The sequence below is a fragment of the Dermacentor andersoni genome, chromosome 10 (assembly GCF_023375885.2).
Source record: "Dermacentor andersoni chromosome 10, qqDerAnde1_hic_scaffold, whole genome shotgun sequence".
NCBI lineage: Eukaryota > Metazoa > Arthropoda > Arachnida > Ixodida > Ixodidae > Dermacentor > Dermacentor andersoni.
This window is the reverse complement of record NC_092823.1, coordinates 38,796,966-38,824,917: the sequence shown is the minus strand read 5'-3', so window position 1 is coordinate 38,824,917 and position 27,952 is coordinate 38,796,966. Positions and strand designations below refer to the sequence as shown.

The 27,952-nt window shown below is 47.9% G+C and overlaps 1 protein-coding gene across 1 annotated transcript; it reads left to right on the top strand.

The window, feature by feature from the left end:
* Positions 1–396: 396 nt before the first annotated feature.
* Positions 397–27,952, top strand: LOC129381943 (Y+L amino acid transporter 2-like). Its single transcript, XM_055065220.2, has 7 exons — positions 397–3,363; positions 15,363–15,584; positions 18,354–18,455; positions 21,504–21,761; positions 25,174–25,299; positions 25,386–25,482; positions 26,536–27,952. Exons 1-7 carry the CDS (start codon positions 3,360–3,362, stop codon positions 27,326–27,328), a joined length of 1,602 nt encoding a protein of 533 aa, XP_054921195.1. The 5' UTR covers positions 397–3,359; the 3' UTR covers positions 27,329–27,952.

The following is a 27,952-nucleotide window of genomic DNA, read 5'->3' as shown; positions in this document are numbered from 1 at the left end:
GAAACATCGCGGAGCACAAGCACACAGCTACCGAGGACCACAGAACTGACGAAACTAGCCACGTCGGTCAAGGCACAGCAGCGCACGCATCTCGATGACAGTAGATAACAAAAATAAAGCGTTACGTAGCGGACTAAGCAGCAGCCGGGCCGGCGAGGATGGCACGGCGGCGCGGGCGCGTAGACAGTCGAAGGTGAGGGAGTTGAGATGGTATTACGAGAGAGCGTAGGGAGAGGATTTGAGCGGGGCGAAGGGCTTAGCCACCTGGATCGGCGCGCGTGCGCGCGACGATCTACGAGGCCATGCAAGGGAAACGGATTTTTGCGTCGCCCATTACAGAGATGGCGCCAATTTCCTGTGCCACCGGAACCGGGGAGTGTCCCCCCCCTGGCGGAACTTCTATCTCCGAGTTACCCAGGATGCCTTGCGTGTTGTCATTTTTTTCCACTGTTTGCTCCCAGCACCGCCGCACCGGTCACTTGTCTCTTCAGCGCCGTTCACCTGTTGTTTTTTTTTTTTTTTAAGTGCGGAATGGATATCTCGTGTCGTGACCGGTGGCGCCTCCCAGCAGACAAACGTGGTAAAGGAAATACGTCACGCAGAGTTCCGGTCCACTCCGCCGATTTTGGCGGAGCATCTTTTTCTGCTCCACGGAGTCACTCCCGCTCTGAATCCACTCCGACTCTCTCTTGGAACACCTTATTCCCGCCCTCACTCTGTCATTGGAACAAACTTGCTCTGAAATGAGCAGAAAACTTGCTCCGACTCCGCCATTGGAATTCAACAATAGAAATTGCTTCCTACATAACACATTTGGCGGCGGCGTGGTCATGAACATCAGAGCCATTGGTAGAAGACGAGAAATGTACGAGTGGTGGTACGAGCCGTGGGTTCCGCCCGATTCATGGCCGATCGCCGTAGTGGGTTGAGCCATATATACGCAGGCACCAAAACAAACCAAGCTGGACGGTATTACTTAATTATTACCCATTCTATAGGACTTTCCTGATTTTAACAGATAATTATACGTTATTCAATGCTAATTCCATAGATTTCCGGAAATTTATATTCCATATTAATTTGGAATAATCCACCCATTTCTTGGCCAATCCACCATCGTGGGTAGAAGCTACACACGTGATAGGCAACAACAACAACAACGGCATTCGGCGTGGCTGGTCAGGACTGGAGCACTGTTCGCGTGGACTGCGGGACCGCGCCGGTTCCAATAAGGCACCCGTAACGTGATGCCACAGTTGCGTTCCGGGATAGACCGCAGTCGTGTGGAAGGGGGGCGGCGCCCGTTCCACAGCCAGTAGCGACTCCTGTCCCGGCCTGGTGCCGAACTAGGTCCTTGGTGCGGGTTCCACCTTTGACTGTTGGTGAAGAGCGCTCTTCTACCGCCTGCTGCTCCTCCGTCGCCCTCATCGGGCCCGGTGCTTGACACGCGGGGGTGCTTTCCTGTACGCGTTGATGCGGCTCCTGGCACTGCCGTTCGGAGAAGGCCACTGCCGGCACAAATGAGGTAATTAACGCGACGGCACCGGCAGCACCTTTGGCAACGGCTGCGTCCCACGGCGGTGCAGTGTGAGAATTTCAACATAGCTGACTCGGGAGCACCTGGTGGGCGGTGTGCAGTAATCCGGACAGACTTCGTTCGAGGGCTCAAGAAACCATTTGCCAGCGGCAGCGGAGGCGGCACCGTTCAAGCGACTATCTTCCCCTCTTGTTACCTGTGCGCCTGGGATCGCTGGCACCGGTCTCCGTGTGGTGACATGGCAGTGAGCGAGCGGCTCCACCTTTCGGCTACCTGCGCATGCGTGCACTCGTGAGATCGAGATCGGGGAGAGAGACCAGACCAGTGGCGCTATGCAGGAAGGCCCAAGTTTTGGCAAATTTAGGGATCTCCGCGAGCTCCCCATAGCTCCCCGTGTGTGCCTCCGGGAACGGTATAGGACTTTCGTGTTCCCGCAAGACCTCGGCAACTCGCAGGCTGTACCACCTGGTCTGCTGCATCGTCGCGAGTTGTACATCCGAGAGGCCAACCAGGTTTGGGACCATCGGGTTCGGGGAATACCTTGGCGCGGCTCGGACGTTGCCTTCTCCGCCGATCCCCGTTCAATGCAGCACCCGGCATTGTTTTGTGCACTGGCGAGGGTGCCGTAACGTTCGACTGTGATGTCCCACGGTGACGCGGAAGGTGCAGAATCCCTAAGTGTTTTTGATACGTGTCACACTTTTCTGTGCAAACACCTACCACCATTTTTCCCTCGACAGGCATCACACGTCGCCTTCGCCTTTGTGACGTCGTTGCGCATGCGTGTCACTCTATGCATCCTGACTTGGAGTTAACATTTCGAAAGAGCTTGCGAGCGATGCCGTGCGTAAGCATAAGAAATGCATGACAATAAAGTTGTGGCCTTTGTGGTAGATAAACCTTCCGTGAGATTACACGTTGCATGGAATGAAACTAAACTACGCGCATCACGGTTTGTTTTAAAGCATTTCATCAACCGTTACACTAAAGCTTCTCCTCACACGGATTGCAGCATGTTCGTTCGGTCTGCATATATTTGTCCTAAATTTCCTCGTTCGTTTCAATTTGACCAACTTCAGATGATAACCTTCGCTTGCGCTCGCTTCTTCCCTCGCAAAAAAAAGCAAGCGCTGGAAATAGCCCGATAGAATGAACACGCGAGGAAATAAGCACGTCTGCGCGAAGCCCGGCGGTGATGGAAATAATCGGCGGTGCATTCAAATACACGGCCGGGATTGACATGCTACAAGCGGGAAACCCCGCGAGGCTAAATCGGAGCGACACGTGTTTTATTGCGCTTGTTGTGTCCTTATGCTACACTGGCACAAAATACAGGTGTTCAAGCCGGTGCGGTAGGGAACGCAGCCGTCTGTGTCGCGCGTACACCTACTCTCCTTTGCCGGGCACAATTCCCAGGTGCGAGGCCGGCGCCCGCGAAGCGCAAGAACGCGTAAACCCAACCAGAGACCGCGGCTGGCTCGCTCGGTCGCGCGCAGCTGCGACGGGTGCGAGGACGTGAAGTTCATTCGGCGCGGGCGAATAGAGCCACGACGACAACCGGCACGAGGGACACATCTGCGACCGCGAGAACACGGCGATTCCGGAGCCGCTCGGCAATGTTTCCATGCGCTACACGTCAAGTGCTGAAGAATTTCTGCGCTTTCTTCACATGTGCCTTTGACAGTGGGCCACTCACTGTCGCGACGGTGTTGCTTTACCAGGCAGCGAGGAATGTGTGATAAGAACTGCGTCGGTTTTGAATTTGTGCCGACACGCTGGGGGAGATATTGCGTCGGCCTATGATCGGTTTATCCAGGGGAAAATGGGTAAGCCAATTTAACCCTGCTTCGATATGATTGCTTCATTACCATTATGTTTGATTTGTTTTACCGTCTTCACTTTTATTTCTTTAAAGTCCCCTCATTGGGGGTATTACATAAGGGGTGAGGTTTGCAAATGTTGCTTATTCTAATTAGTGGCCACATGAGTTCAATGTTCAGCTTATCAGCAAACGTCGATGAACTGGTGATTTCGGCGGGACACGCCGTCTAGTCTGTTGATGATCGGCATCGGATGAGCGTCTGACCCCTTCCAGTGCTTCTCGCTCGTCTTCTTCATCAGCGGTTAAGTTTCAAAATTTAGGCTGCTGAAAGGGCTGGCTGCAATAAAATGTTAGTCAGGCAAATCTTCTTAATACGCATTTTCTTGGGCAAACAAAAAACATTTTGTTTGTAACTAACATAAATTATAAAATTCTGGGGTTTTCCGTGTGAATGCCACATAAAAAATTAAGCTATTGGGTTTATCGTGCCAAAACCACGATTTGATTATGAGGCAAGCCGTAGTGGGGGACTCCGGAAGAATTTTTTACCACCACTGGTTCTACATTGTGCGGCTACATCGAAGTACACGGCCATTTTCGCATTTCGGCCCGGTCGAAATGCGGCCGCCTTTGGCCAAAGCCCCAATATATTTATCAGGCACACCGTAGTGGGGCCTCGAGATTCATTTTAGCTTTTGGAATGTGCACGAAATGCGCAGCTTACGGGTGTTTTCGTATTGCGCCGCCCATCGAAATGTGGCCGCCGCAGCCGGGTTAAAACCCGCGACCTCGTGCTCAGATCATGATGTCATAGCTACTAAGGTACCGCAGTGGGTAAATATTTCTTTGTATCGTCGCCTTTTATGCCCTTCATTGACTCTTGGAAACCAAACTGCATTGCACAATTGTGAAACCCTGCTAGCGAACTGGTATAACAGCAGCGTCGTATATTATCTATGCGCCTGAAAGGATGCAGCCACTGAGATTTCCTCGAGCTTCTAGTTTCAGCGGAAACTCTTCGTGTATTGTTGTGAGTGTACAAAGCGCACTGCTCAGATGACAGAGACAGTCCTGAACGCTGACATGCAAGCAGGAAACGTGCATTAACCTTGCTCACAGGCAGCTGTTGATTCATTTGCTGGACGCTCGTCATGTGTACATACAGTTCACAGACCTTCGAAAGAAAACGTGAACACAAGTGCAGCCATGTGCTGACTCATAGCATAGCTAGGGTTCAGGGTTTTCAGTTTACGAGTCTACAGCTACGAGCCTACATGCCCTACGCTTTTGGGCCGCTGGGTGTATGCTCGCTGTAGTCTTGCCGAACCGACCACGTGGTACGTGCGCTTGAATACGCAACTTGCTGCTGGCTGATTTCTGACCTGATAGACAACGCCGGTAACTGAGTATGTGCCCGAATAGGCAATTTAGATTCCATGTTTGAAAAAAATCTAAACCGAAGTATTAAATCCTCTACAAATAATGAATTTCTCATCAACAAATTACACATGCACCACCACTTGAGTGCTAATCACAGTAACGTAAATAATCGTCCCGAAGTTATGCATTCTGCTTGCTTTGTTCGCTTTAAAGCAAAGCTTTCATTGCTTACGATCCCTCTGTTTCGCCTACACTCTCAAGCAAGATTACACCCTTTGGTGTAATCTTGCTTGCCACACAGTGATAATCGCCATCTGTCTTGTCCGCATTTCCTTTCTTTAACGCTGCGAGCCCGGTACTTCCAAGTCAGGAACGGCAGGCGCGTTATCAACACGACAGAGCATTCTCGACAGGAAGGTAGCGAGCGCAGCGCTTTCAAGAAGGGAAACCCAAGGGAGATAGATCACGATTATTGTTGTGGGGCAAGATACACCCCAAAGGATGTAAGAGTTTAAGAGTGTAGGCCGGTCGGTCGGTCGCTGGTCTGGTTCTCGTCGAGTAGATTCCTCTTTGCTCTTTAAAGAAAAAAAAGCGAGGCACGTCTGTCTGTGGTATTCGAACCTGCAATCTAGCGTATCCAATATAGCGTAGAGGGTGAGGAAGCTGAACCGCAACACGCCCTCCCACATTTTTGGTGACTCACTGTATGAACGTGTGGGACCGAGCTCATTTACATTCGTTGCCGCAAGGCTTTAGGTGCAATGGTGACAGACCGGTTCTCGAAAAGAACTTTATTTATAGAAATTTCAGTAGGAATCCGATTTTTTAGAAGACAAAAGGTTTCAGTGTCCAAGTCTGTTGTTATATTACTTCCGCACAAAAACAAACAATAACAAAGTAAGAACGTGTAAGCGAATATAATTCAAGATGCTAGGACGCGCAGTACTGGCACTGACGACAAGAAATAAACTAAAATAAAAGGGATACTACGCAAAAAAAAGGAAGTGAGGGGGACAAAACATAATATTGTCATTGTGCATACATAACATACTCAATCAGAAAGAGGGAAAAAGACTGAGTGGCGCGAATACGATTCCGTCCTTCTTCGCCTCGGCTGGTTAAAAATGTTTAACGAAGTCCAGCAATAACAGCAACCCTATTGAGAGGAAGAGGCACTAGAAATACGAGCACTTGAAGATATTCAAAAGAAAAAGTTGCTACGCCATACTATAATGTCGCATGTCTTCAGAAAAGCATGTTTCGTCCATGTTGACACCCCCCAGTGTCGGGTTCAGATGAAATGACCGGTTAGTCCAATGTTATTGTCCATCCGTTGAGCTTATTCGAATGGCAAAGGAATGGACGTAATGTTGTGGCATCATTGAGATGCACCATTGAACAGGCATCACACCGAACGTTCAATTGGTAATTCAAGAACTATTTACAAAGAAACTTATCCCTTCTGTAGATTCCATTAAAGAGGGTATACGGAGATGTTTGTTTACTTGATTTTATTAATGCGTTATAATTAATTGTATATAAAACAGCGTTCACGCTACTTTCGTCTTCTAACAACACGTCAATATTATTACTGCAACGTTAGATTAATAAACAGAATTCTGTCGCCTTTTGATGTGACATGTTGAGAAAGTGAGACCACGTCTGAACTATGACTTTTTTTTCATCCGAATTCTAATTGATATGTCTCATAAATTTGGAAAGTTGATGTTCTGAGGCAATCGAAATATGAAATTTGTCGTAAAGATGGCCTTTGTGTCAGAGTGGTGCAATATAAAGACAGAGAAAATGTGAAAGCAAAGGTAAGACGGAGAGGTTTACCAGAAGATGTCTGTGGTTCGCTGCCCTGTATTAGGTAAGGAGCAAAGGGGTGCAAAAAATGACGTACGAAAGAGAAAAATCAACAACATAAAGCTGTCTGTGTGGGTGCTACCGCGCAGTTTGGCAGGGCGCCACATAGTCATGCGATGTCAGTTCCTCATTTAAACGTAACAACGTCCCACAGTCGCAATCAGATTCTGTCGCACAAACCGTTACCACACAGGTAACGCGACAGCGCATTTACAGTGGTTTGTGTTGATGACCGTGTAAAGTGTATGCCAGTGTCCAAGAGTTTGTTTTCTGTCAGTAGGCGCTCATCGACCTGGTCTAGCGTGGATTAGAGCACTGCGCTCTGCTGGTTCAATCGAAGGCACTCGCAAAAAAGGGGCGCCATCGTTTCTTTGCTTCCGCAAAGGCCACAAAGCGGCCTGTTGATTATTCCAAAGACAAAGGAGTAAGCATTTAAAAAAGCTACTCCAAGCTATAGACAAGCTCGAAGGGTGCAATCGCGTGATCGAAGTCCGTACGTAATGCGAAGCCGTGAATTGCGGTTTAGGCTATTTCGAAAAAAAAAGAGAAATACGACCCTATGTATGGTATGGTATGGTATGGTAAAACTTTAATGAAGTCCTGCAGGCCGTGAGTATTCACGAAGCGGGCCGCTCCCACGTGGGACCCTATGTAGTCCCAAGTTTTTTGTTGTTGTTTTTGTTTTTGTTTTTGTCCTTTTCTGCAAATAAAGCACTATAAGTAAGCGCTCGGTATTTTGTGCCCCACCGGGCAGAGGCGTGCGTCTTTAAGCATTGTTAACATACTTATTAGTGGGTCCTGTGTTAGGCCTATTGAGACGACGTCTGGCCTTCTCTGAGCGTTATACAAGTGGCGCTGGCGTCAGCGGTCGTGAGTGGTTTCCTCAGGACGGCCGGCCTCGCATGGTCTCGGGTCAGGGAGCTCTTGATGGAGGCCGAAGTTGCAGTAAAGGGTTGAAAGAGCCGGCTCCTTCAACAAGAGAAACTGGTCAGAAAGCTTGAAGAAAGAATCACGATTTATGCAGATTCTCGGATGACACCAAAACATTCAAGACGTGGTCAGGTGCCGGGGGTTGTGTAAGTCTCGTTTCTCAACAGCGCAAGCGCAATACTGGGCCGCCTTAGGTGATAAACGTTGCAGTCGACGGGCACGTTATTCAGTGGAGGCCACGGTCACTACAGGGGGTTCACGAGAGCTCACAGGTCGGAACAGGGGCTGCGCTTGGTTCAGAAACTCCTGTATGTCTTGTTTTCGTTAGTCACGGTGTACACGTTGGTGTACGGGACTTGGCCTTTGCCGTTGTTCTTTTTTTTTTTTTCTTCAGTGGCGGCAGGGTGCACTAGAAAGAGGGAGTTGGTCCTGTGTGTCTCCGCGCTGAGACGTTCTTTTTTTATTGGCGCCACGGTCGCGTTCACCTGAATGAACAGCCCGGTGCTCTGGTCGGACCCTTGTTGCGTCGGAGACCTTACCACGGCCGCATGGAGCTTGGACAGTTGTTGCACTCTGCTGCGTCTAGTTTTGCTACCCAGCGCAAAACGATAATTCCGTCAGAGGGGTTTTCTTACCGTCTCATTTACCAGATAAAATGTTATCGCCCAAGCGTCATGCCGATGCCACCTCTGAGCGGAGGGACGAGCACCCTCCCTGCACCGCTTACTCTCATGAAAGGTACGTAGCGTGAGAGAAACAGTTATTTTACTTCCGCTCACACGTTGTAAAGAAGCGGGCAAAAATAAAGAAAAGAAGTATGGCTCTCCCGTAGTCGAGAGTTGATATCAGCATGAAATTGCTACCAGCAAAGCACATTGGTTGCAGATTATACCAACCAGAATTTTAGAATTGGTTTAGTCCGCGTTTCCAACGGCACACACCATCACGCCTCACCACATTACAGCACACGATGTTGTTTCGAACTGAACCTTATGCAAGTGTTTTCTCGGCCGAACAACCATCCGCAATGCGCCCGACGCTGCCGGCTTCGTCACGCTGCGTAGCGCCACCTCTCGAGCCGCGGAGCTCATGGACCACGGATGTTGAACAGGCAACCATGTCTCAGCGACAAAATATGATTATCAAGTGTACGGTGGCCTGCACCGGACTTTTGAACCTCGCTATTGGAAATGACAAATAAAACTTTAGCATACTACAAGTTACATGGTAGAGTGTATAAGCGCGACTGGACGATGGATTCTAACCAACTAGCCCGCCAACGTGTTTTATACAAGTTACAGCTTGAGTGATATTGGGGACAAGCATTAGGCAGTACCCGGAAGCAATATTTTTTGTAACTTGCTTGGGCAGTAACTAGCGTACGTAATGCGGTCCTGTAGTAAAAATGGGGACTGTAGTAAAAATGTTTTGACTGGTTGCCCGGATGATCTCGTTTTGTTCTCGGACCGGATATTCTCGTTTGAGTGCCCTAATAACAGCTCTGGCTTTTGGCTCACGGTCAATTAGAGGTGGCCGACGACGTGAACTAAAAGCATTTCGTGCTTAACAACACAAGAACGATGCTGCGTCTAGCAGACCACAGTGACTCGGCCCGAGAGCTCGGTGCAGCCGAAACAGCCGGAGCTTCAGAATAAGGGGACGGCAGCGCCTCGGCAATTTCAACGTTTTTTGAATTACTCTGGCAGCTTGCCACGGCGTCCACTGGACTCACTCACTTATTCTAGTACATTCTAGCCGTGGCAAGGGAAAATCTTCTGGTATTCGTCTGCCAGTCAGTTGAATCCCTTGCATGCTGAACGACGCTTAATTTCAGTTACGGGCATCGAGTAGTCGGTACACACGACCACTTTGGGGAAAAGCACTGCCGATTTTGACAGGGTGTTCGTCACATTGTGGTTGCTCAGAGGTGGGGAGAGAATAGTCTGCTCTTTCTCATGAAGCTTGCTGCCAGTGACTACAACGTGCCCAGTCCCAATGAATTGGTCACTCAGTTCGTGGCACTAAAAAGAAAAGAAAGCTGGCTGCTCCGCCAGAAGGGCAAAGCATTCACTGCGATAGCAGGATTCAGCATGGCGCTCGGACATTTCCGACGGTGCTCAAACTATACGTAGGTGTGACATCTCGGCGCGACAAAACGCGCAAGACAAATTTTGATTGGTAGAAGAAACACGAAACATACTTTATCAAGCGCGCCGCTAGCGGTGGTGCAGGCGTGGCAGTTTGATGGAACACGAGATAAGAGAGCTGGAAATATAATAATAATAATAATATTTTGGGGTTTTACGTGCCAAAACCAATTTCTGATTATGAGGCACGCCGTAGTGGAGGACTCCGGAAATTTTGACCACCTGGGGTTCCTTAACGTGCACCTAAATCTAAGCACACGGGTGTTTTCGCATTTCGCCCCCATCGAAATGCGGCTGCCGTGGCCGGGATTCGATCCCGCGACCTCGTGCTCAGCAGCCCTACACCATGGCCACTGAGCAACCACGGCGGGTAAGAGAGCTGGAAACCGTCAGTGTTGGGCAAAACGCGCCAAGTGATTCTAGTTGAATATCAAAATACTTTTCGAATAAATTTTGAATAATGAACAGCCGTTTTAGATATCCACTGTATGTTCACACCCTAGTATTAATAGCGTTAGAAAATTTGTCCACACATTGCTCGGTATGGAACGTTGTTTATTAAAAAGCACGAAGGTAGCATCGGGAACAAATAAGGCTTTTATTCGCGAAGACGATCACTCTTTGGAAAAGGCGAACGAACCTGGCCAATGAACGGCATAGCCGGCCCCACTGCTTTCATTCTCCCGTTTTACACATGTCGTACGAAGTTCGAGGCATATCTCATGTTTTGTGTCTTTGTAACGAAGGATGACACAAATAATGGCGTTCGAAGAACCTTGATTCATTTGCAGTCGTGAAAACCTAGTCTTAGCGGAAATTTAATGGTATTTCTGGAAGCCAACCTCTCATTCTAACCTTCTTTATGATCCGACGGGAATTATTTCGCTTTCGATTGGCAGATTACGAGTTGGATTACCTCCTTCCCAGGGCCTCCACGTAGCATGGATGAATGTATGGATGTTGTGTGTGGCTCCTTTGAAAAGGGGTTGTGGCTTGCGCCATCAAGCTGTATTGTTCTTTTTGGCCAAATACTCTACCTATCTTACTTTTTTCTCGCGGATAATAAATGCGTAACCTCTAAATTTCTAAGCCACGTGGACGTCTCGTAGTGGACATCCACCGGAGTTTGCACTGTTACGTAGGTTGCGAATGGTGTGGTGCATAGTCGTAAAATAAACTGAACTGCACGTATTGAATTTAGACGTAACTGAAAGCGACGCGTCGTAAGGATTTAGACATGTACGTTATCCTGCATAATTTTTTTGATTTTGATTGTACCGATGTTGTTTCCAAAAGATACGGATATATAATTATCTCGCTTTTTTTCTCTCGTGACAGCGTGAGAACGTTGAAGTACCCTGAGAAACGGTTGACATGGTGTGCGATATGAAGAAAATGTAGGCTTCGCCCAGTATACAATATCTGTGCATGCTATATAGTAGGATTTCTTAAAAAGAATCTGCTTCACCTCTCTTAGAATATATATACCGTGTTCAAAGTGTTAGTATTTTGTTAGTAGCGAATAGGACAGCGTGGAGGACGATTATATGAGAGCATGGAGCAAGGTTTTTCTTTGTAAAAAAGTAGACAACTGCGTCCTCGTTTACTGCCTTCTCTGCTTTCAGCATGACATTAGTAGTGGATCTAAAAGCGAGGTTTATTTTCTACACCCCGTTTACACCACCAGTTAATCAACACGTGCATTGTGTACCAGCCAGTGCGATTGCATGACGTTCACAAGAGTAACTCGTAAGTGCTAAGGTATTGGGTGCTAAAGGCGGCAAGGTAAAGGGTCCTAAAACAATCTTACCTGTTATCATATCGGTTCATGCTAGGCGGCAGCGTAATGTCATACAGCTGCCAACGCAGTTCCTTCCAGCAGTAGAGTGTCAACGTCCGCTAGTTGGCGAACTCTTACTGAAGCCGGAACAGCGCGAAATCCGCCGAGGTGCAAAGACCGGCCCATGAACGGTGCTCGTTGTCGTCATTTGGTGCTAGCGCTTTGTTGTCTTTGAGCCTTGCCGGATGAATCTTTAAACGTTGCCGCATCGCACATGGCTGACAGTCCATTTCCTTGCGAGTGCTTCACGTTCTCTCAAGACCAGCCGGAGGTATCGCGACAAGGCTCGACCATGAACCACCGAAAGGACCAGGGGCCCTATAACGTGAAACTATTCCAATATGTTTTTATTCCGATCTCCTGACGTCAAATTTGCGTAACCGCCGACGCAAGCATAGGGCGGTGACCCGCAGTGTTGTCTGAACAGACCAATAAAACGCTCTCCTCGTTTATCGGATGTCACTTTTGTTTGCTTTAAAAACGAATAACATTGTCTACATTGAGCGGCTTGCCTTATATAATTGGCTGACAAGAGGCGAGGAGCACGCTCAAGTGGAGAGGAATTCGATGGAGCCGAGCCAGTGCACTGAAAACTGATAACCAGCTGAAGAGGGTGGTGCCGGCGTCTGTGATTCGTCCGCTTCCACTTAATTATCCTGCAGTGGCTGGTCGGAAATCGGGACGGCATGCAGCAGAAGGTTAAGAATGTCGCTAAAACGGATCCTCAGCGAAGAATAGCTGGCAGAACGAGGTTGTAAACATGCCAAAAGTGACCTTAAACGTTACACGGCCATGTAGAAAGCTTTATTGTATGCAAATAAACCCATGCTCTCCGGCAGGTGCGAATCGCCAGTGCTTGAGCCATCAGCGGCAGCCATCTTTTATTCCTCAGTTTTGTTCGGCATAATAATACATCTTTAACGCGTACACACCACTTTGACGTGGTGAGTTCTCGTCGTTTTGTGACGTCGCGTGACAGGCAGGTCAAGTGGGTGTCGCCCGAAAACTTTTGACCAATAGCCGAGCGCTGACGGCGAAAATTCGTCGAATCGTAGCTATTTTTCTTTTGTTCTTTCCAGTCATGAATAATCAGTGTGGTCACGTCATGTCAGGCGGGGAGCTATCGCGGCTTTCGGGACGTCGCGTGTGTTTTTTGACCAATGTCGGAGGGCTGATTGCAGAGTTGGAATAGAAAAGTTTGGAATAGCTTTAAGTTATAGCGCCCCTGTGCGCTTTCTGGCTTAGGCGGCCAACTACAACTCAGGTGTGGCTGACACCATGGCTGGGGCAAGCTTGCTGCCGCTTAACCTCCAGAAGAAATGTGTGTCCCTGCACCACGTTCGAAGTCACCAGAAGGAACCTCCGTGCTGACCATACCGTCCGCCAGGCGGCTCTATCTTTTTGGTGGAAGATTGTCGAGCACCTTTGCTTAGTTTCTTTTTTAGATTACGACGTAGATTTCATTGTTAGAGCCACCACCCATCCACTCATACGACGTTCCCCAGAGCCAGCCTTGGAGATGAATTCATACGATACGTTCTTCCTACCTCCTGCGCCCCCTACACCCCCCCCCCCCCCTCCCCATGTGGGATTCACACTAGGAAAGACTGCGGGCGGGCTGGAGTTTCTCCTGCCTGGCGTGGTCCTCAAATTTAACGAATGGGTCGGTCCTGGCCACCACCGTTCACACCTCAACCACATGTGCCTACATTCAAATTTCAAAGCACGTGCAAGTCTGTGTGTGTCTGCCGGACCCGCCTCAGCTATGAAACAAGAAAGAGAAGAAGCGTCACGTTTCGTACGATTTATATTTTGTTTTCGTATGTTTTCAACCCTAGTTTGGTGCTGATTTGGGACTCGGAAGTGGAAAGAAAGCATTGACAAAGTTCTTCATTCATTATTTATTTTCTCGAACTTCCGCACATGTTACATCCTGCTCACCAACCATAACATCCGTTTTGCCTAGGTTTCCTTTCTTTCTCCACACTCAGCATTCGATAGCATCAGTCTCAGGCACGGCAGGCGCTGCAGTGGTTTCTGTCTGGGTTAATCGTTGCCCTCTCATCAACTGATTCCTTTTGGCGACACGTTCCGTATCGACTTCGTATTCTTTATCCGACATTTTCTCTCACTCTAAACATCTAGAGAGAGCACTGTAGCCGAATGCCACACGTTGTATAGGTTCGCACATTCTTAGAGAAAGAAGTGATGGCCTCATGGTTGAGTTTCACTCAATGCATGGATCAAAAAAGGAAGGTTTATTGAAATTTGTTGCAAGTTTTATTTCAATATGGATGTAATTCCACATCTTAGCACCGGAAAATTTTATAAGCCTTTCACCGTACACGTTGAAGCACACAAGGAGGTTAAGATTGCCGTTTCTTGCGTGTCGAGTGTTTAGCGATGGGAAAGTGAAAACGTTACGACGCAGCGGTGTATTAGTGTTTATTATCTTGCTTACTAGGCAGCAACTCTTGTGGCTCCGCAGAGTAATAAACAACTGCACTCGTATACGTCTCTCAAGGAGTGTACTGCTGGGATGATGCGCTGGGGAAAAAGTAATGATGCGCACAGCCCGCTTTTGCAAGCGGAGTAACGGTGCTAGGTAAGTTGAGTATGTTTGGCTCCACGATTCGCAACAGTAACTAAGGTGGCAGTGAAACAGGCTGAAGTACAAATATCGTAGCAAAGCCAATTCAAAGTATTGTCGTGCACGTATGGGAGTGTAACAGCCGAAGGGCAGCTTTTTACAAACGGCGCGTATTTGGTCTTTCCGATGAAGGTTGCTACCAAATATAAACTCCCGTCTACGAGTGGACCTGTGTTCGAAACCCGGCGACTCCGACGCGTGCAAAACGTGTGCAAGGCCGTCCTCGGCAATCCTGGACAATAGACTGAGGGCACCAACAGACCGGAAGCATGTTAAGGTTTCGTGCAGTGGCCAACACTGTCATTTTTTGTCCCCAGCGAGCCCAAGCTTTAGTATTGCAAGGAAGCTTCTCACACGTCTGCTTGTTCTGTCGCATCTCGCTACCACGCATCAGTACTCTCGAGGCGAGCGTCGTCGACGTATGCCTCCAGTCTGTAGGCGATCACTGTCGCAAGGGCAGCGTGTGGTGCTGCACTGCCTCCGTATTGTCTGCGCATTGTCTGGTGCACACGTGGCCCGCCTTGGTCTCGCCCCATGGAACTTGTGTAGCAGGGTACAGATACGCTTGAAATAACTGCTGGTTCGCCGCAGCCCGTCTGCGGCAGGTTGTCCTGAGAGCCGGTTTGCGCGTACCGCGCACTTGGCCATTCCGTTGACTGCGCATGCGTGGAATGGCCCCTCTAGCCGCACGGATCCGCCAAAGTATGAGGTAAACCCCACGTAGCCTTGCCCACTTCACCGATAAGTCAAGAAATGCAGTACGTCAAATGTAAACGCTAGGTAGCTTGGCGCCATGATGCGCCAGACACTGCAGGCGCAGCCGGATTGGTCGCGTGCCGATTGACCGCGTTCAGCGTTTAGAGAGGAGCCTATATGCGAGTAGAGCTGCCAGATCTATGCACTCTTCTCCTTCTTATACCTGCCTGCGTCACCTCCGCACCCCCTTTTCTGGCCTGCCCCCTATTTCTTACATATGTTAAGGTCTCGGCCACGCTGTAGGCAGATACGGCGTGGTCAGTAAACTATGCTGTTATCTCTCAACCAATCTCTAACCCTGGAAAGGAAAGATCAGGGCGTGAGCACAGCACAGCCCTGATCACAGAAAGCACAGCCGAAGGGCGTGAGTTTTATCTCGTTTTATTAAGCGCTTATTTCATTGTTTCATTCTTGTTTAATATGTCTTTCAGCTCTCACATGCAGAAAGAAAGCATCCTCTTGTGATAAGCCACGGAACCCAACGCGGACTGAGTACCGTGCGCTCAGCAGCCGGGAAGATGTCAGGGAAAGAGCAGAGGACACTAGCTGCAGTCTGCTTCCTGGAGACGTTCCGGACCGGCAGCGAGGACTATCGCTCAAGAGAGATGTGGGCTTGTTCAACAGTATCACCCTCCTGCTTGGTGCAATCATAGGTGAACAAAATTCGCCCTTTATCTCTGTTCCAGGTGCATTCAGATGAGGATAGTCCGTCCCCACCGTTTCTAGATCCTAAGAAACAAATTGAAAGAGATATCTCAATACAATGCGGAACTGCTCGAGCTCAATTTTAAAGCGTCTCATATTGTTCTGCATGAAAAATTATTAACTGGGACACGACGGAAAACGCAACTCCTACAAGTGTACGGCATGCCACATTCGGGAGGGTCTGAAAAAATTTATATTCTTTCGTACTTCTTATGCCGAACGTAAACACATTGGTAAGTGAAAATTACGCAAATTAACATCTTTGTGCAAGCCCGCAGCATGAACGGAAAATAGTAAATTTAGCTTTTGAGCAAAAAGCTAAAAAACGAGCCTTTCTGAGCATTTTTAATGTACGCTGTGTGAACGAGACTCTCCGGGGTGTTTATTTTCGTTTTTTTTTTTTCGCGCGTATCTTCACACACTCTAAACGTGCAGCAAAGTGCGGGAGTGTTGTTATTTTTTCATACTTTTTATAAGAAGAGCGCGGAATGTATACTCGACTCACGCCACTACAGTTTAATCTCTGCTCAGGCGGACATCATTCGCAAGAAGAAAAAAAACAATCAATTGAGCAAAAAAAAGTACCTAAAGTAATGCACTTCTTAGTTACAAACGTTTACGGAACATCTCTATTTCGGAGCGTCAAAGGCAATCGTCACAAAGGGCCCGTCACGCGTTTCTACATTTTAAAACGACCATGTAAACCGAAATATGTCGTGTCCAATTATTCGATCAATTCACCTGACTACGCACGCAGCAATGTCAAACGTGGCTCGTGGTGCAACTCCACAGTGGCGCGTTAGGACCGCCTATAAAATGAAGGTTGAATGTACGGTGCGATGAAGTTGTTCGTCTCACCCATACTGCTCAGGTGACAGGTGACGGGGAGTGGCGCATAGCCCCAGTGATAATAAATCCGAGGACACCTCACCGCATCTTGTAACTTCTGAATGCGCAAGCATTACCGTTCAGTGCATCCTTCGAGTTATCGACTCATCGCGGGCAACCGAGCTCGTTGAGACGCTTGGCGCGTTTTTATTTCGCCTTACTCAAGCGCACTTAGAACGCAGGCCAGAGTTGCGCGTACAAGAAACTCGTGGATGACGCAGGCTTCCGAGAGTGAGAGAGAGAGAGGGTGACGTGGCGTCGCGGCGATGCCCTCTCCTCTCGCGCAGCACCTGGCGCGCTATTGCAGCCGCAGGTGTTCCCTCTCACCCGCTCGGCTCCGTCGAGGCGCACTGGGGACGTGGCGTCGCAACCAATGGCACTGAAAGCTTAGGTGCCGTTTCGCGGCTACAGATCACAGACGTGAGGATTTCTTCCGCTCAATGGGCCGTCTCGCGCGTTCGCATCAATAAGATTGCGGGAAGAGAAAAAGTGCAAGAGGCGGCTTCATTTTACGTCATTCTTTTACGTCACGCAGAGGCTGCACAGAGAGCCGCGTTTCTCGGTGCAGCGTGTGCAACCGGGTTGAATGAACCAGACATTCGACACTCGTTATTTCCGTCGACATCGCCATTTCGCAATGTAGAAACAGAGAGCTTGACCTGCATGATGATTACCTTCAACTTTACAGAGGAGTGCCGTAAACCAACTAAGTAGGAAACTAATAATGTAATTAGTTTATTCACTGAAAGGATTGCTTCGGTATTTCTTTGAAATGGCGTCCATCTGAGCAGATAAGCTATATCTAGTGACGAAGTTTTTGTAACTTGAGTAGACCTTTTCTTTAGAAAGTGTTCTATGTAAGAAAGAACACTGTATATAGTCTCTATTCGAGTTATTTTGCATTTTGTCTGTAATATTTCGAAAACAGCTAAATGTCCACAATTTGACAGTTTTCGCGTCGAAACTTAAAAAAGAACAACAGTCACCACCTGTATCACCTAAATATTTCCAAAACTATGCCCTGCCATTGTATATCTGCATTATGCAAAAGCATATTGTAGTGTTTTGTTCTTTGCGCACAAGAAAGCAACGAACAGTGAATTATAAGGCCACGAAGATCCGCTTTTAAGGTATCTTAGATGAAACATGTTTCTGCTTACTGCTTGGGAAAGTATGCACTTATGTAAACACGAATGGTCCTTGTTCAGCACAGCTTTGTTGAAGTAGATATGGTCAGTGAGGACAGCTAGGTGTCATAGCAGGCACCTTCTTTTGTGAACAGTGAGCAAAAAAAAAAGAACATAGTGCTACTGAACATGAGCACGTGATAATTCGCGAGTGCCAATAGAGTCATATCTGCGTAAATATGCGACGAATTAACGTCTGGCAGATTCCACGACCTCAAAGTCCAACAACCGATAACACCGCGAAAAGCGAATGGAGCGCTTTACAAGTGCCGCAGAACACCGCAGAAGCGCAAATTTTCTGATGAAAACCACAGCTCATAACCGGTACCAAAGACATAAATGAAACCATTGCTGCATGCATTCCCCTGCATGCTCTCCCATTCCCCCGGTGTAGGGTAGCCAACCGGACGTTATTCTCGTTAACCTCCCTGCCTTCTACTTTTCTCTTTCCTCCTCCTCCTTGCTGCATGCTCATTACTATCGTGCACAATTTTAGCCCATTTATTATATTTAGAAATATTTAAGCTACTAGTGAGTAACTCTTATCTTCGTCAGATGTGATATTGGTCGACTAGAATATCAGGCTACCGCCATTTTAACAATTATCTTGTACTCGAGCATACGGTAACCTCGTTGTTTCAGGCACTGGTATTTTCATAACACCTGGAAACGTACTCAGAAACTCAAAATCTATAAGTGTCGATCTTTTCCTGTGGACTCTCGGTGGACTCAACGCATTCATAGGTAAGTAAAAATCACCAACAGTTCTTTTACGCTTGTCAAACACAACAAAAGTTGCACGTGAGATCACCTCAACCTCCCAAAACCATGTGTCGGTGCCGCTAGAATGTTCGAAACTCCGTTGTTGCATAAATGAGACGTATAGATAAAAAAATTATGCAGATCCCTCGCACTGTGGGAATCAATGTAAGCGAAGCTTTCTGTGCTGTTTGCTTTGATTGACGATAATCAGCGGTGATGTTGACGGCGAGTGCTTAATTTCTTCAACGTTTTGTCCAACGTAAGAGTGGCGAGTTGATGTTAAATGTTACCTTGCGCGCACCACTACCGTTTGTCTGCGAAGTACCAAACACAAAGGAAGAGGCGTTTGCTTGAGGCATTGTTGTGCGCCATATTTCACAACATCTGAGAGGGTTGAGCATTGTCATTTCCTCACATGGCACGTCGCATCGTGGCAGAAGCATTAAACTTGAATTGGATTGTGGGGCTGTACGTGCCAAAACGACAATCGGGTTATGAGGCAGGCCATAGGGACGCACTCTGGATTAATTTTGGCACCGTGGTGTTCATTAACGTGTCCCTAAATCAAAGTGCGCGAGCATTTTTATTTCGCCCCCGGCTGCCTCGGTCGAATCCGCGACCTCAAGCAATGTCATACTCGCAAAAGCTATCGCGGCGGGCGCAGAAGTGTTGATTTGACGTGCGACTGCTTCCGTTGTGTCGCCTAGACACTGCGGTGCGCTTTAAATAATGCTGCTGCGCTTCTGCATGCCCTGCTTAAGTTGTCCGCTAGACATATTTGCATGATGTTCTTTTTCAGAAATAGCAGAAACGCGCCGTACCATACATTGAACGTCAGTTTATCCAGCGTTTCCTTGCCTTCTCACGTTACCTTTTTCCTATCCCCCTCCTCTTTCTATTTGTATGGGAGCTGCGAATGAAGAGTGGTAAGGTTGTTATTCACTCGTTTCGCGACTGCGTCGGTTCTACCGATTCTCTGCCTCATCTCCCCCCTCCTCTCTTCCATTCTATCTAGCCTCCCTCTGGAATTACACGTTCGTAGAAAGGTCAGCGCTTGCGGTGGGTCGCGGATAATTACAGCTGTCAGTAGGCTAAAATGGCGGCGACCAAGGAGCTCCAGAGGGAATTATGCACGTTCGACGCGGTGGAGTCCAAACGAGTTCTTCGCGTCTCTTTTCTTCTCTGCCACAATCCTTTCATGTATATACGCGCTACAGCAGCTGTTGCAAAGTCGAAGGAAAAGGCAAACAAAGCTTCGCTTTAATAATATGGGATAACAAAAGCAGGATATCAAGGCTACCACTGATAGCCCGGTGGTTGAACCCCTTCTCTGCTTTGCGAACAAATCTTAATGTCGTAGCGCTGTACAACACAGTCACCGGCCTTTGCTCGCGATGTCAATGCACAACTCTCGGTGCGTGGATCTTAGAGTCAATGTAGCGGATTGCTTGGGTAGGCCGATCTTGTATGCAAAATTACTTTAAATTATGGTGCTAGGCTTATTTGGGGAAGTGGGCAATGGCAAGGGAGCTTAGTATAGATCACGATATAAGCAACAAGCTCATACACACATATACAACTATCCCCGCTATAATGCACCAAAATATTGAAATATGCAAATGCCACGTAGCTGAACAGAACCAAAGATGTTTGCCGTTGCTTTGAGATACTCAGATTATTTTTTTTCAATCTACCAAATTACATAATTCGATCCTACTAATTAATCTACTGCACAAACATTATAATTTGATGAAGTTTCAATGGGAAAATTCAGTTTCAAATGAGAAATACAGCTTTCTATTCCTCAATACGTGCTACATCAAATTCATATTGTGAGAGTGAAAGAAGCCCACGAATACACGTGAAGGGCCTCGAGCGGCCAGTCGCGCAGCAGTGACAGTGACAAGAACTTTATTAAGAGTATCCTGAGGAACGTGATTGGGGGAACCGAAGGTTCCCCGATCAAGTTGGTGGCTCCGCCCACGACGGGACAGGGAGATGGTGACTCTCCGCGACGTCGCGGGCCCTCTGGACGGCCTGTAGTTGGTTTGGGAAATCCGAGCTCTTCAGCAAGGCGTCCCACTTGGACTGGTTATGAAAGTCGGAGCCCGCGTTGTACGGGCACAGCCAGAGCATGTGGTCGAAGGAGCAGCACGCGTGACCGCATTTGGAGCACGATTGCGGAAAGTTCGGGTCTATCCAACTAAGCGCTCTCGGGGTGAGGTACGATCTCGTCTGTAAAAGCCTGAAAGTAACAGCCTGAGCCCTGTTCAGTTTCGGGCTGGGGGGAGGGAATTTTCTCCTGCAGTGTCTGCAATGTGACGTAATTTCGTGAAAGGTTGTAAGTTTATCTTTGAAGGGGCAATCCTGCGGGAGAGCCGGACCGCTAGCTCGGGCGCGGTTCGTGAATTCACGCGCCAGGCAGTTGGCCCGCTCGTTAGGGTTGCAACCCGCTCGGTTAGTTACATCGTCCATGTGGGCCGGGAACCATGCTATAGTATGACCTGCGGTTTCTTCTCGGGTATTAATAGGAAAGCATCATCTGTTAACAATGTCGGCTGCCTGTTTACAAACTAGAGCGGACGAGAAAGCCCTGACCGCCGTGCGCGAGTCGGAGAAAATGGACGCCGGGCCTTTTGCGGCTTGAAGAGCCAAGGCTATCGCGGTTTCCTCCGCCTCGTTGGCGCCTCGCGCAGCAGTTTTGTTTCTTATGCCACATGAGCGAACGCCGGTATGGGAACCGTAGAATTACTTGATAAGTGTGCTGCTGACTTTCTTCTTTATTTAGTTCATGAAAGCAGGCCACAGTAGGCTTTTCGAAACCTTTCCGAAGCGCCGAACCACTGACAGAGGGGCACAACTCTGCGTGAATAAACATCCCAAAGGTTGATATGACAGAGTAGAGGCTTCAGATAAAGGGCTTTACGAACGTCTGCAAACCCTAAGCACAACTTGTCGCGAGCAATAGGTAAATAAAATACCAATGAAGCAGTAATTTAATAAATCAGACGTTCCATTTACTCTTCTCAGGTGGCCTTTGCGCGGCCGAAATGGGTGCACTACTACCGGCATCTGGTGGCGACTACGCTTACTTCCTTGCTGCCGGAAAGCCATTCGGAAAGTACGGTGACGTGCCGGCATTCATGCTTGCCTGGCTGTGCTTCTTCGTGGATCCTGCTGGCACGACCATACAGGGTCTGACCTTCTCGACGTACCTGCTCAGTCTGCCGTACCCAAACTGCGAGCCGCCTTACGAAGTTAAAGTTTTGGTCGCCTGCCTCTTCATCAGTAAGCGTTCTTTAAATGTGGTGGTGTCAGTTCATGTGGGCTGTACTACATTCAGGACTCTCCTGAAAAGGCTTGTCCTGCCAAGCTTGAACGCTTAGACTCACTGTGTGAGTTGGCAGTCGATAACTGAAAGTGTATACGGTGTAGTTCAAATTTCCAAGCGTTTCTTTAAGTATTTCTTAATTATATACTAGTCGTATCTTTAGCACAAAAGGACATAATAGAAGCCGCGTACCTAAAGAGCGAGCGCGAAAACAAGACGCGAAAAGATAGGCGAATCTACAGGTATTCAACTTAAATGGACGAAAAGAAACTAAAAAGCAAGAAAGAAAGAACACTCAAGTTATAAACTGAAAAACTTGCCTTGGCTGCATGATAACTTGTTATGACGAAAAGGAACATAAGAAATAAACGCGAAATACGAAACTCCCTCAAAAGAAAGCATCAGATACATGGGCAGTTTCATCAAGTATAACAAGATAGCAGCAGTAAGAAAACATCACACACTGAAAAATTATTCTGAAAGCTGTTTTCAACAATGAAAATATTGGTGTCTGGCGTACTAATTTTGATTGCACGTTATACTGTATGGTCGCTGTAGATAATATGACCGTTTGTAACGCTTTAAAAGGCAACACACATAATCACTCGCTCACGGCAGAAGTAATCTCGACAAAAACGAAGAGCCGCAGGCTCGAAATTAAGTTGTTTTCTGTAGAAAATAACTCGGATGGTTCAAACTGCGGATGAGACCATTCGTGTAGTCTTTGCAGTCGCGCGGGGCTTGAAACAAGCCTGGCTTCATCATGCCACGCTTCGCCTCGGATTAATAGATTAGGAGGATTGGCGTGTGGTTAGTGCAGGGGTTAGCAGGTTGGGCTTGCAACTACTGGATCATTTAATTGATCCCATGTATACCAGCTCGGATATCTCGTTGCACCGTGATGTTCCCGATCTAAAGCATCACGAACAAACGCGCAAACGAGCAGAAACAGTACGTCCGGTTTTAGCTCGTGAGAGCTGTATTCGCCGTAAAACATTTTTTGTAATTGTCAGCTTTTCGCACCTGTTTCCTCTCTGTCGCGTCATCGTCGTTGTGACCGCCCGCAGCGCAGACAGTGGCAGCACCCCAGCACAATCTATGTGAGTAGAAGGTGCTTCCATTGGTGGAAGCGCGCGAGTAGCAACATGCGCTCCATCGATGAGGGCGGATAATTCGGTCACGTGACGCAGAGCTCGGCTCCCGGCAACACCACAAGACGGTGTCGCCATTCGCCAATCACGAATGGCAGGACCCATCGACGGCACCTACTGAGTCTCGTGGAAATTTTTCCCAGGGCGCTGTCGCGCCTCGCTTTTCCCTTCGTGAGTCGGTGGCGGCGGGATTGTTTGCCGCCACGTCGCGTTAACCACATGGTGTTTGCACTGGCCCCGGCGACGGTGGCTCCATCGGCTGGCTGTTACGCGATCGCTTGCGCCAGTGTATGCCTTAGAAAGTCGGCGAGCATCGAAGTGGAGCGCAGTAGTTTAAACCAGAACGCTATGAATCATCGTTTATACTGAAATGTCGTGGAGAAAGCCAGACCTTCAGAACGCCCAAGCGATCTCGCTCTAGAACGAGCACGAGAACGTCAAGCCCGCATTACAGCTAACGCCTAAACTTTCGGTTTGCAGACTCGTAGCCGTTCGTGGAAGTTTGTAAACAATTCCAAGTTCGTTCAAAATTTGCAGGAATTGCACGTAACTCGTTTCTGCACCATTCTAAATCGAATATCTCTTGCCAAGTTCGACGAACTTTCTCGCACGTATCTGGCCTCTAACGCTGAACGGATTTATTTTTTTTTATTTATTTCAATATTCTGCAGGCCAATGTGGTGGTCCAAGCAGGTGTGGGTTACATCCAACATGAATGTACAAAACAACAGACAACAAAAAGCAAGAAAGAAAAAAAAGGAAAAAGAAAAAGAAAGTTTAAGAGAGAAGGTGACACTCCAACTCAGCGAGAAAATTATTGGAACCAAAAATATCAGACGGCAATGAATTCCAATCTTCCACAGTTCTAGGAAAATAACTGAATTTGAAAGATTTTCATCGCACGACAGGACGATGGCGCCCTCTAGGAAAGGTGCAGCGAAGAAGCAGTTTGCGAGTTTACCGTTTCAAGCATTACCTTTCCACATAATAATTACCAGAGGTAAATATGGCGCTAGTGTTTACGGGAGCTGGAAGCAGGGCGATTCGGCCCGCATGAGAATGACGGCTTGTACATGGACTTGCCTAACCTCGTCTTTTTGCTTTCCAACTGGCTTTATGACTTTGCAAACTCATCATTTTCAACAAAGCACGGCGTTATGAATAATAATAATGTTGGTTATGTATTTGGTAATGTTGTTAATGTAATGGTAATAATGTTGGTAATGTTAAGTTATTTATTATGCAAATAATGTACTAATATATTCCCACCCCTTATGTAATATCCCTATCAAGGGGTCTTTAAGGTAATAAAATGAAATTAAATGAAATAAAAAACAATACTTAAACTGTCCTCGGTAGGGTTCGAACATAGGACTCCTAGCACCTAAGCCTAATAGGGAAACCATGGCACCACGTGCGGACGTATCCGTCGACAAGTCGCACAGCGGCCTTTCTCGCGGACAAGCCAGTGCGTTGAGACGCTTTGCGCGTTTCGATCCGCCAGTTGCACTAGACGAAACCGACACATCAGAAACATAACGAGTGCAGCGTGACACTGTGGATCACCCCTGAAAATTCGTTCGCATAAGGTGCTGCTTTTTAATACTAATAATTATGCCTCAAAAACTACACTTCATATACACGCGCATATGGTTCGTGAGCAACTCACACCAAGAATGCCTCGCTCTAGTGTATGTCAGCTGGAGTTGAGTGTGCCATGTTTATCTTGTGTGTAACCTACTGCCGTTGTAAATGATGCCGCTTTTTACTGGGGCACGATGAAGACGGGGCGTGGGGTGGGGGTGTAGGCGGGGGAAGGCGCACGCTGCAAGTGTCCACCTAGTGGACATGTCCATTTCGTCTGCTGATAAATTTCTGATGGGCAGGGCTCGGGCACGCTTCAGAAGGTGGCGAGTGCCCCTAGCTAATCAGCACTTCAGCAGCCGAAGAAAAGGACATGTACAATAGGTGGACGCTTGCGTAAGCCCTGAAGCCACCCCCCCCCCTTCCCCCATCAGAACTTCAGCAGGCAAATGGCACAGAGAGACGCGCGAGGAGCACGTTTGCAGCAAGTATCGAGGGAAATCGTGTTTTGTTGTTGTGACTATTTCTTACTTCTTGAAAAATGACAATGGCTAAGGTATAATGGTACTGCAAGTTTTAATGGAACGTCCTTCGTAAAATAGTACCTGTATTGTCTGTCTGCTTATTTTTTCAGCTTTTGCGACGGCAGTGAACTGCTTCTCACTTAGGATGTCAACAAGTGTTCAAGACGTCTTCTCTGGAATCAAGTGCTTGTTCCTCTACGCTGTGATTGTCACTGGCGCTATATACTCATTTTATGGCAAGTTACCATTTCATTTCTTTTAGATTGGATTATTTACGTATAAGTTTTAAGTTTACTTTTTCTTCGTTTTTCTCTGCAATCAGGTAATCATATTTGGGATTCACGGCCACCAGACAATCTCCCCTCGACTGGAGATCTAACGTCGGCTCTGTTTTCGGCTCTTTACTGCTATGGTGGATGGTAAGGTCGCTCTCTCGTAACTTTGGAGACATGTGACACGTAGCAGACATTTTAGCGAAGAATCAGATAATACACGCTCGTAGAATGAGCTACAAGCTAGGCAGAGCGACCATGAGCAGCTTGGATTCGATCGATGAAGTGATTTCTCAGTTTAGCATCGTCTTCTTCAATATTCCTCACTGCGTCCGTATCGCTTCCGGCTCTACTCGTTCACAGCAAAGAACAATTTTTAAAATATTTTTTAAGGATAAGAACACAGTTCTGATATTATCATCAATATTATAATGAAATCGCCCCCTCACAGACATTCAGACGAACCACTAATAAAACACCGTCGAGTCAGCAAATAAAGGCCCATTGCCATGTCATTTTAGGTAGTCTCAATTAATCTCTATTTAATCGACATATACTATTATGGGCCAGTTTTTGTGTGGCTATGTGATTTCACCCTGATTAGACCTCTGATTTCCAGCCACGAATTTGAGGCGCGAATTTCAGAAATGTGAGAAAAGGTGCATAAACGTGGCGGCCGCCTAGCGAATGATTTTGCATTATGAAAATTATTACTCAGTAATTTCTTTATGCACGCAATCAAGCTCTATAGTTACCATAATAAATCGTACAAATTAAAATAGCCTCTTGAAAAATGGTTTCAGTATGCGTAAGCAATCGCAGCACTGTTTGGCGTAGCCGACGTGATCGTGAAGGCACGCTTGCACGAGCATATGACATCGAGCCCATGAGAACGAACGCGCGCTGTCGCTGCCTCTGAGACACATAGTCATAACATGAATGAACACGAACGCGCCGACACCATCGCATTAGTTCAAGCACCTTAGGTAAAGAACAAGCAAGTGTGTGCGTGACCCCCCCGCGTAACGCAACCGATCATAATCAAATGTTTTCTTAAAGACTCGTGCTCAAGTTCTCTGCGTTCTGGAGTTAATTGAAAGTTAATCACGAAACTTCACGGCTCTTCGGAAGTGTCAGTCAGTCTGCACACAGTGCTTGTTAGTTCTTTGTGTGCGACGGGTCGCTGCTTCGCTTGCGCAGGTTCGCCATCAACTGCATCGCCGAAGAAATCAAGAACCCCGGCCGGAACATACCCATCGCCATAGCAGCCAGCGTCGCCATCACGATGATCACGTACCTCCTCACCAACATCGCCTTCTTCGTCGTTCTCGACGCTGACACCATAGCCAGCACGGACGCCGTGGCCGTCGCGTTCGTGAGCGCCGCGTGGGGCCAGGGCATGGCCAACGTCGTGCCCCTGGTCATCGCGCTCACCGTGTTCGGTACGACCTGCGCCGGCGTGCTCGCTTCTTCGAGAGTGTTCTTCGCCGCGAGTCGCCAGGGTCACCTGGCTCGCGCCATGTCCTACGTCCACGTCGACAGCTCCGTGCCGCTGGTGGCCATGGTGGTCCGCTGCTTGTTATCCGTGACCTTTACGCTCGTCGGCTCGGTCCACTTCCTGATCGAAGTGAGCGTGCTGATGGGCAGCGTCATAGAGGCGGCGAGCGTCGTGAGCTTGTTCCTCCTGCGCCGCTCGATGGCCGACGCGCCGAGACCTTACCGGGTGCCCACTGTCGTCGCCGTGCTGAGACTTGTGGTTTGTTTTTCTCTGGCCGCCGTGACCCTCATGCAAGCTCGGCGGTACGCGTATCAATACGCATTGGTGGCGATCGCGCTCGCGACGGGGGCCGTCTACTACTACTTTTTCGTGAACAAGAAGGTGCGACTTCGCGGATGCGAAAGAATCGCGGTGCTTGTGCAGAAGTGCTTCAAGTCGGCGCCTTGTTCGAGCGAACTCGTGAACCAAGAAGTACCTGTTGCGGAATGGAATTAGTGCGGTCGAGCGTAACCAATGTGAGCTATAGTTCGGAACGTGTGTTCTGCAATGACGCTGTGCATATTTGACGCTGTTATATTGGAAATTGATCTCAACATGATGTCTTTCAAGCTCGGTGAACGAGCACTGCTGAAGTCTTGAGACATTCTGTCAACCAAGGCAAATGATGGCAACGCCGCCTGTTGTGCTGCACCCCCTAGCACAGGAGAGTGTGCTGTGGGCCAGCAATTGCATTTTTCTTTAATGCGAATGCATTATATGCCCCATTACGCCAAAACCCGGCGTTGTAGTCGGCAGCGTGACCGAATCATGGTACCGAAAATGGCCGACGGCAAAGAGGTAATTTTGGTAAGATATAATAAGGTAACATATAATTTGCAAAATAAAATTGTTATTTTGTGCACTTGCCCTGTAGCACCAGAAAAATGAACTCACCGAAGTTTAAAAGAAAAGTTGTCCTATATTGCTCAATTTTGTTAATTTTCCTGCAGTTTTGCTAACATCTGTTGTTTTGACGCCACTGTCAGCTAGTAAACAAAGTGTTCAAAATCCTGGGTGAGACGTCAAAAGCGTCCTTTGTTGTACAGCTTGAAATTATGAGTAAAAATGTTGACATCATCA

What these genes read in the sequence shown, in the direction of transcription:
- LOC129381943 (XM_055065220.2), top strand. An exon ending in GGTCGCCTGCCTCTTCATCA is followed by an intron (nt 21,762 to 25,173) that starts GTAAGCGTTCTT and finishes TTATTTTTTCAG; the next exon opens with CTTTTGCGACGGCAGTGAAC. An exon ending in CGCTATATACTCATTTTATG is followed by an intron (nt 25,300 to 25,385) that starts GCAAGTTACCAT and finishes CTCTGCAATCAG; the next exon opens with GTAATCATATTTGGGATTCA.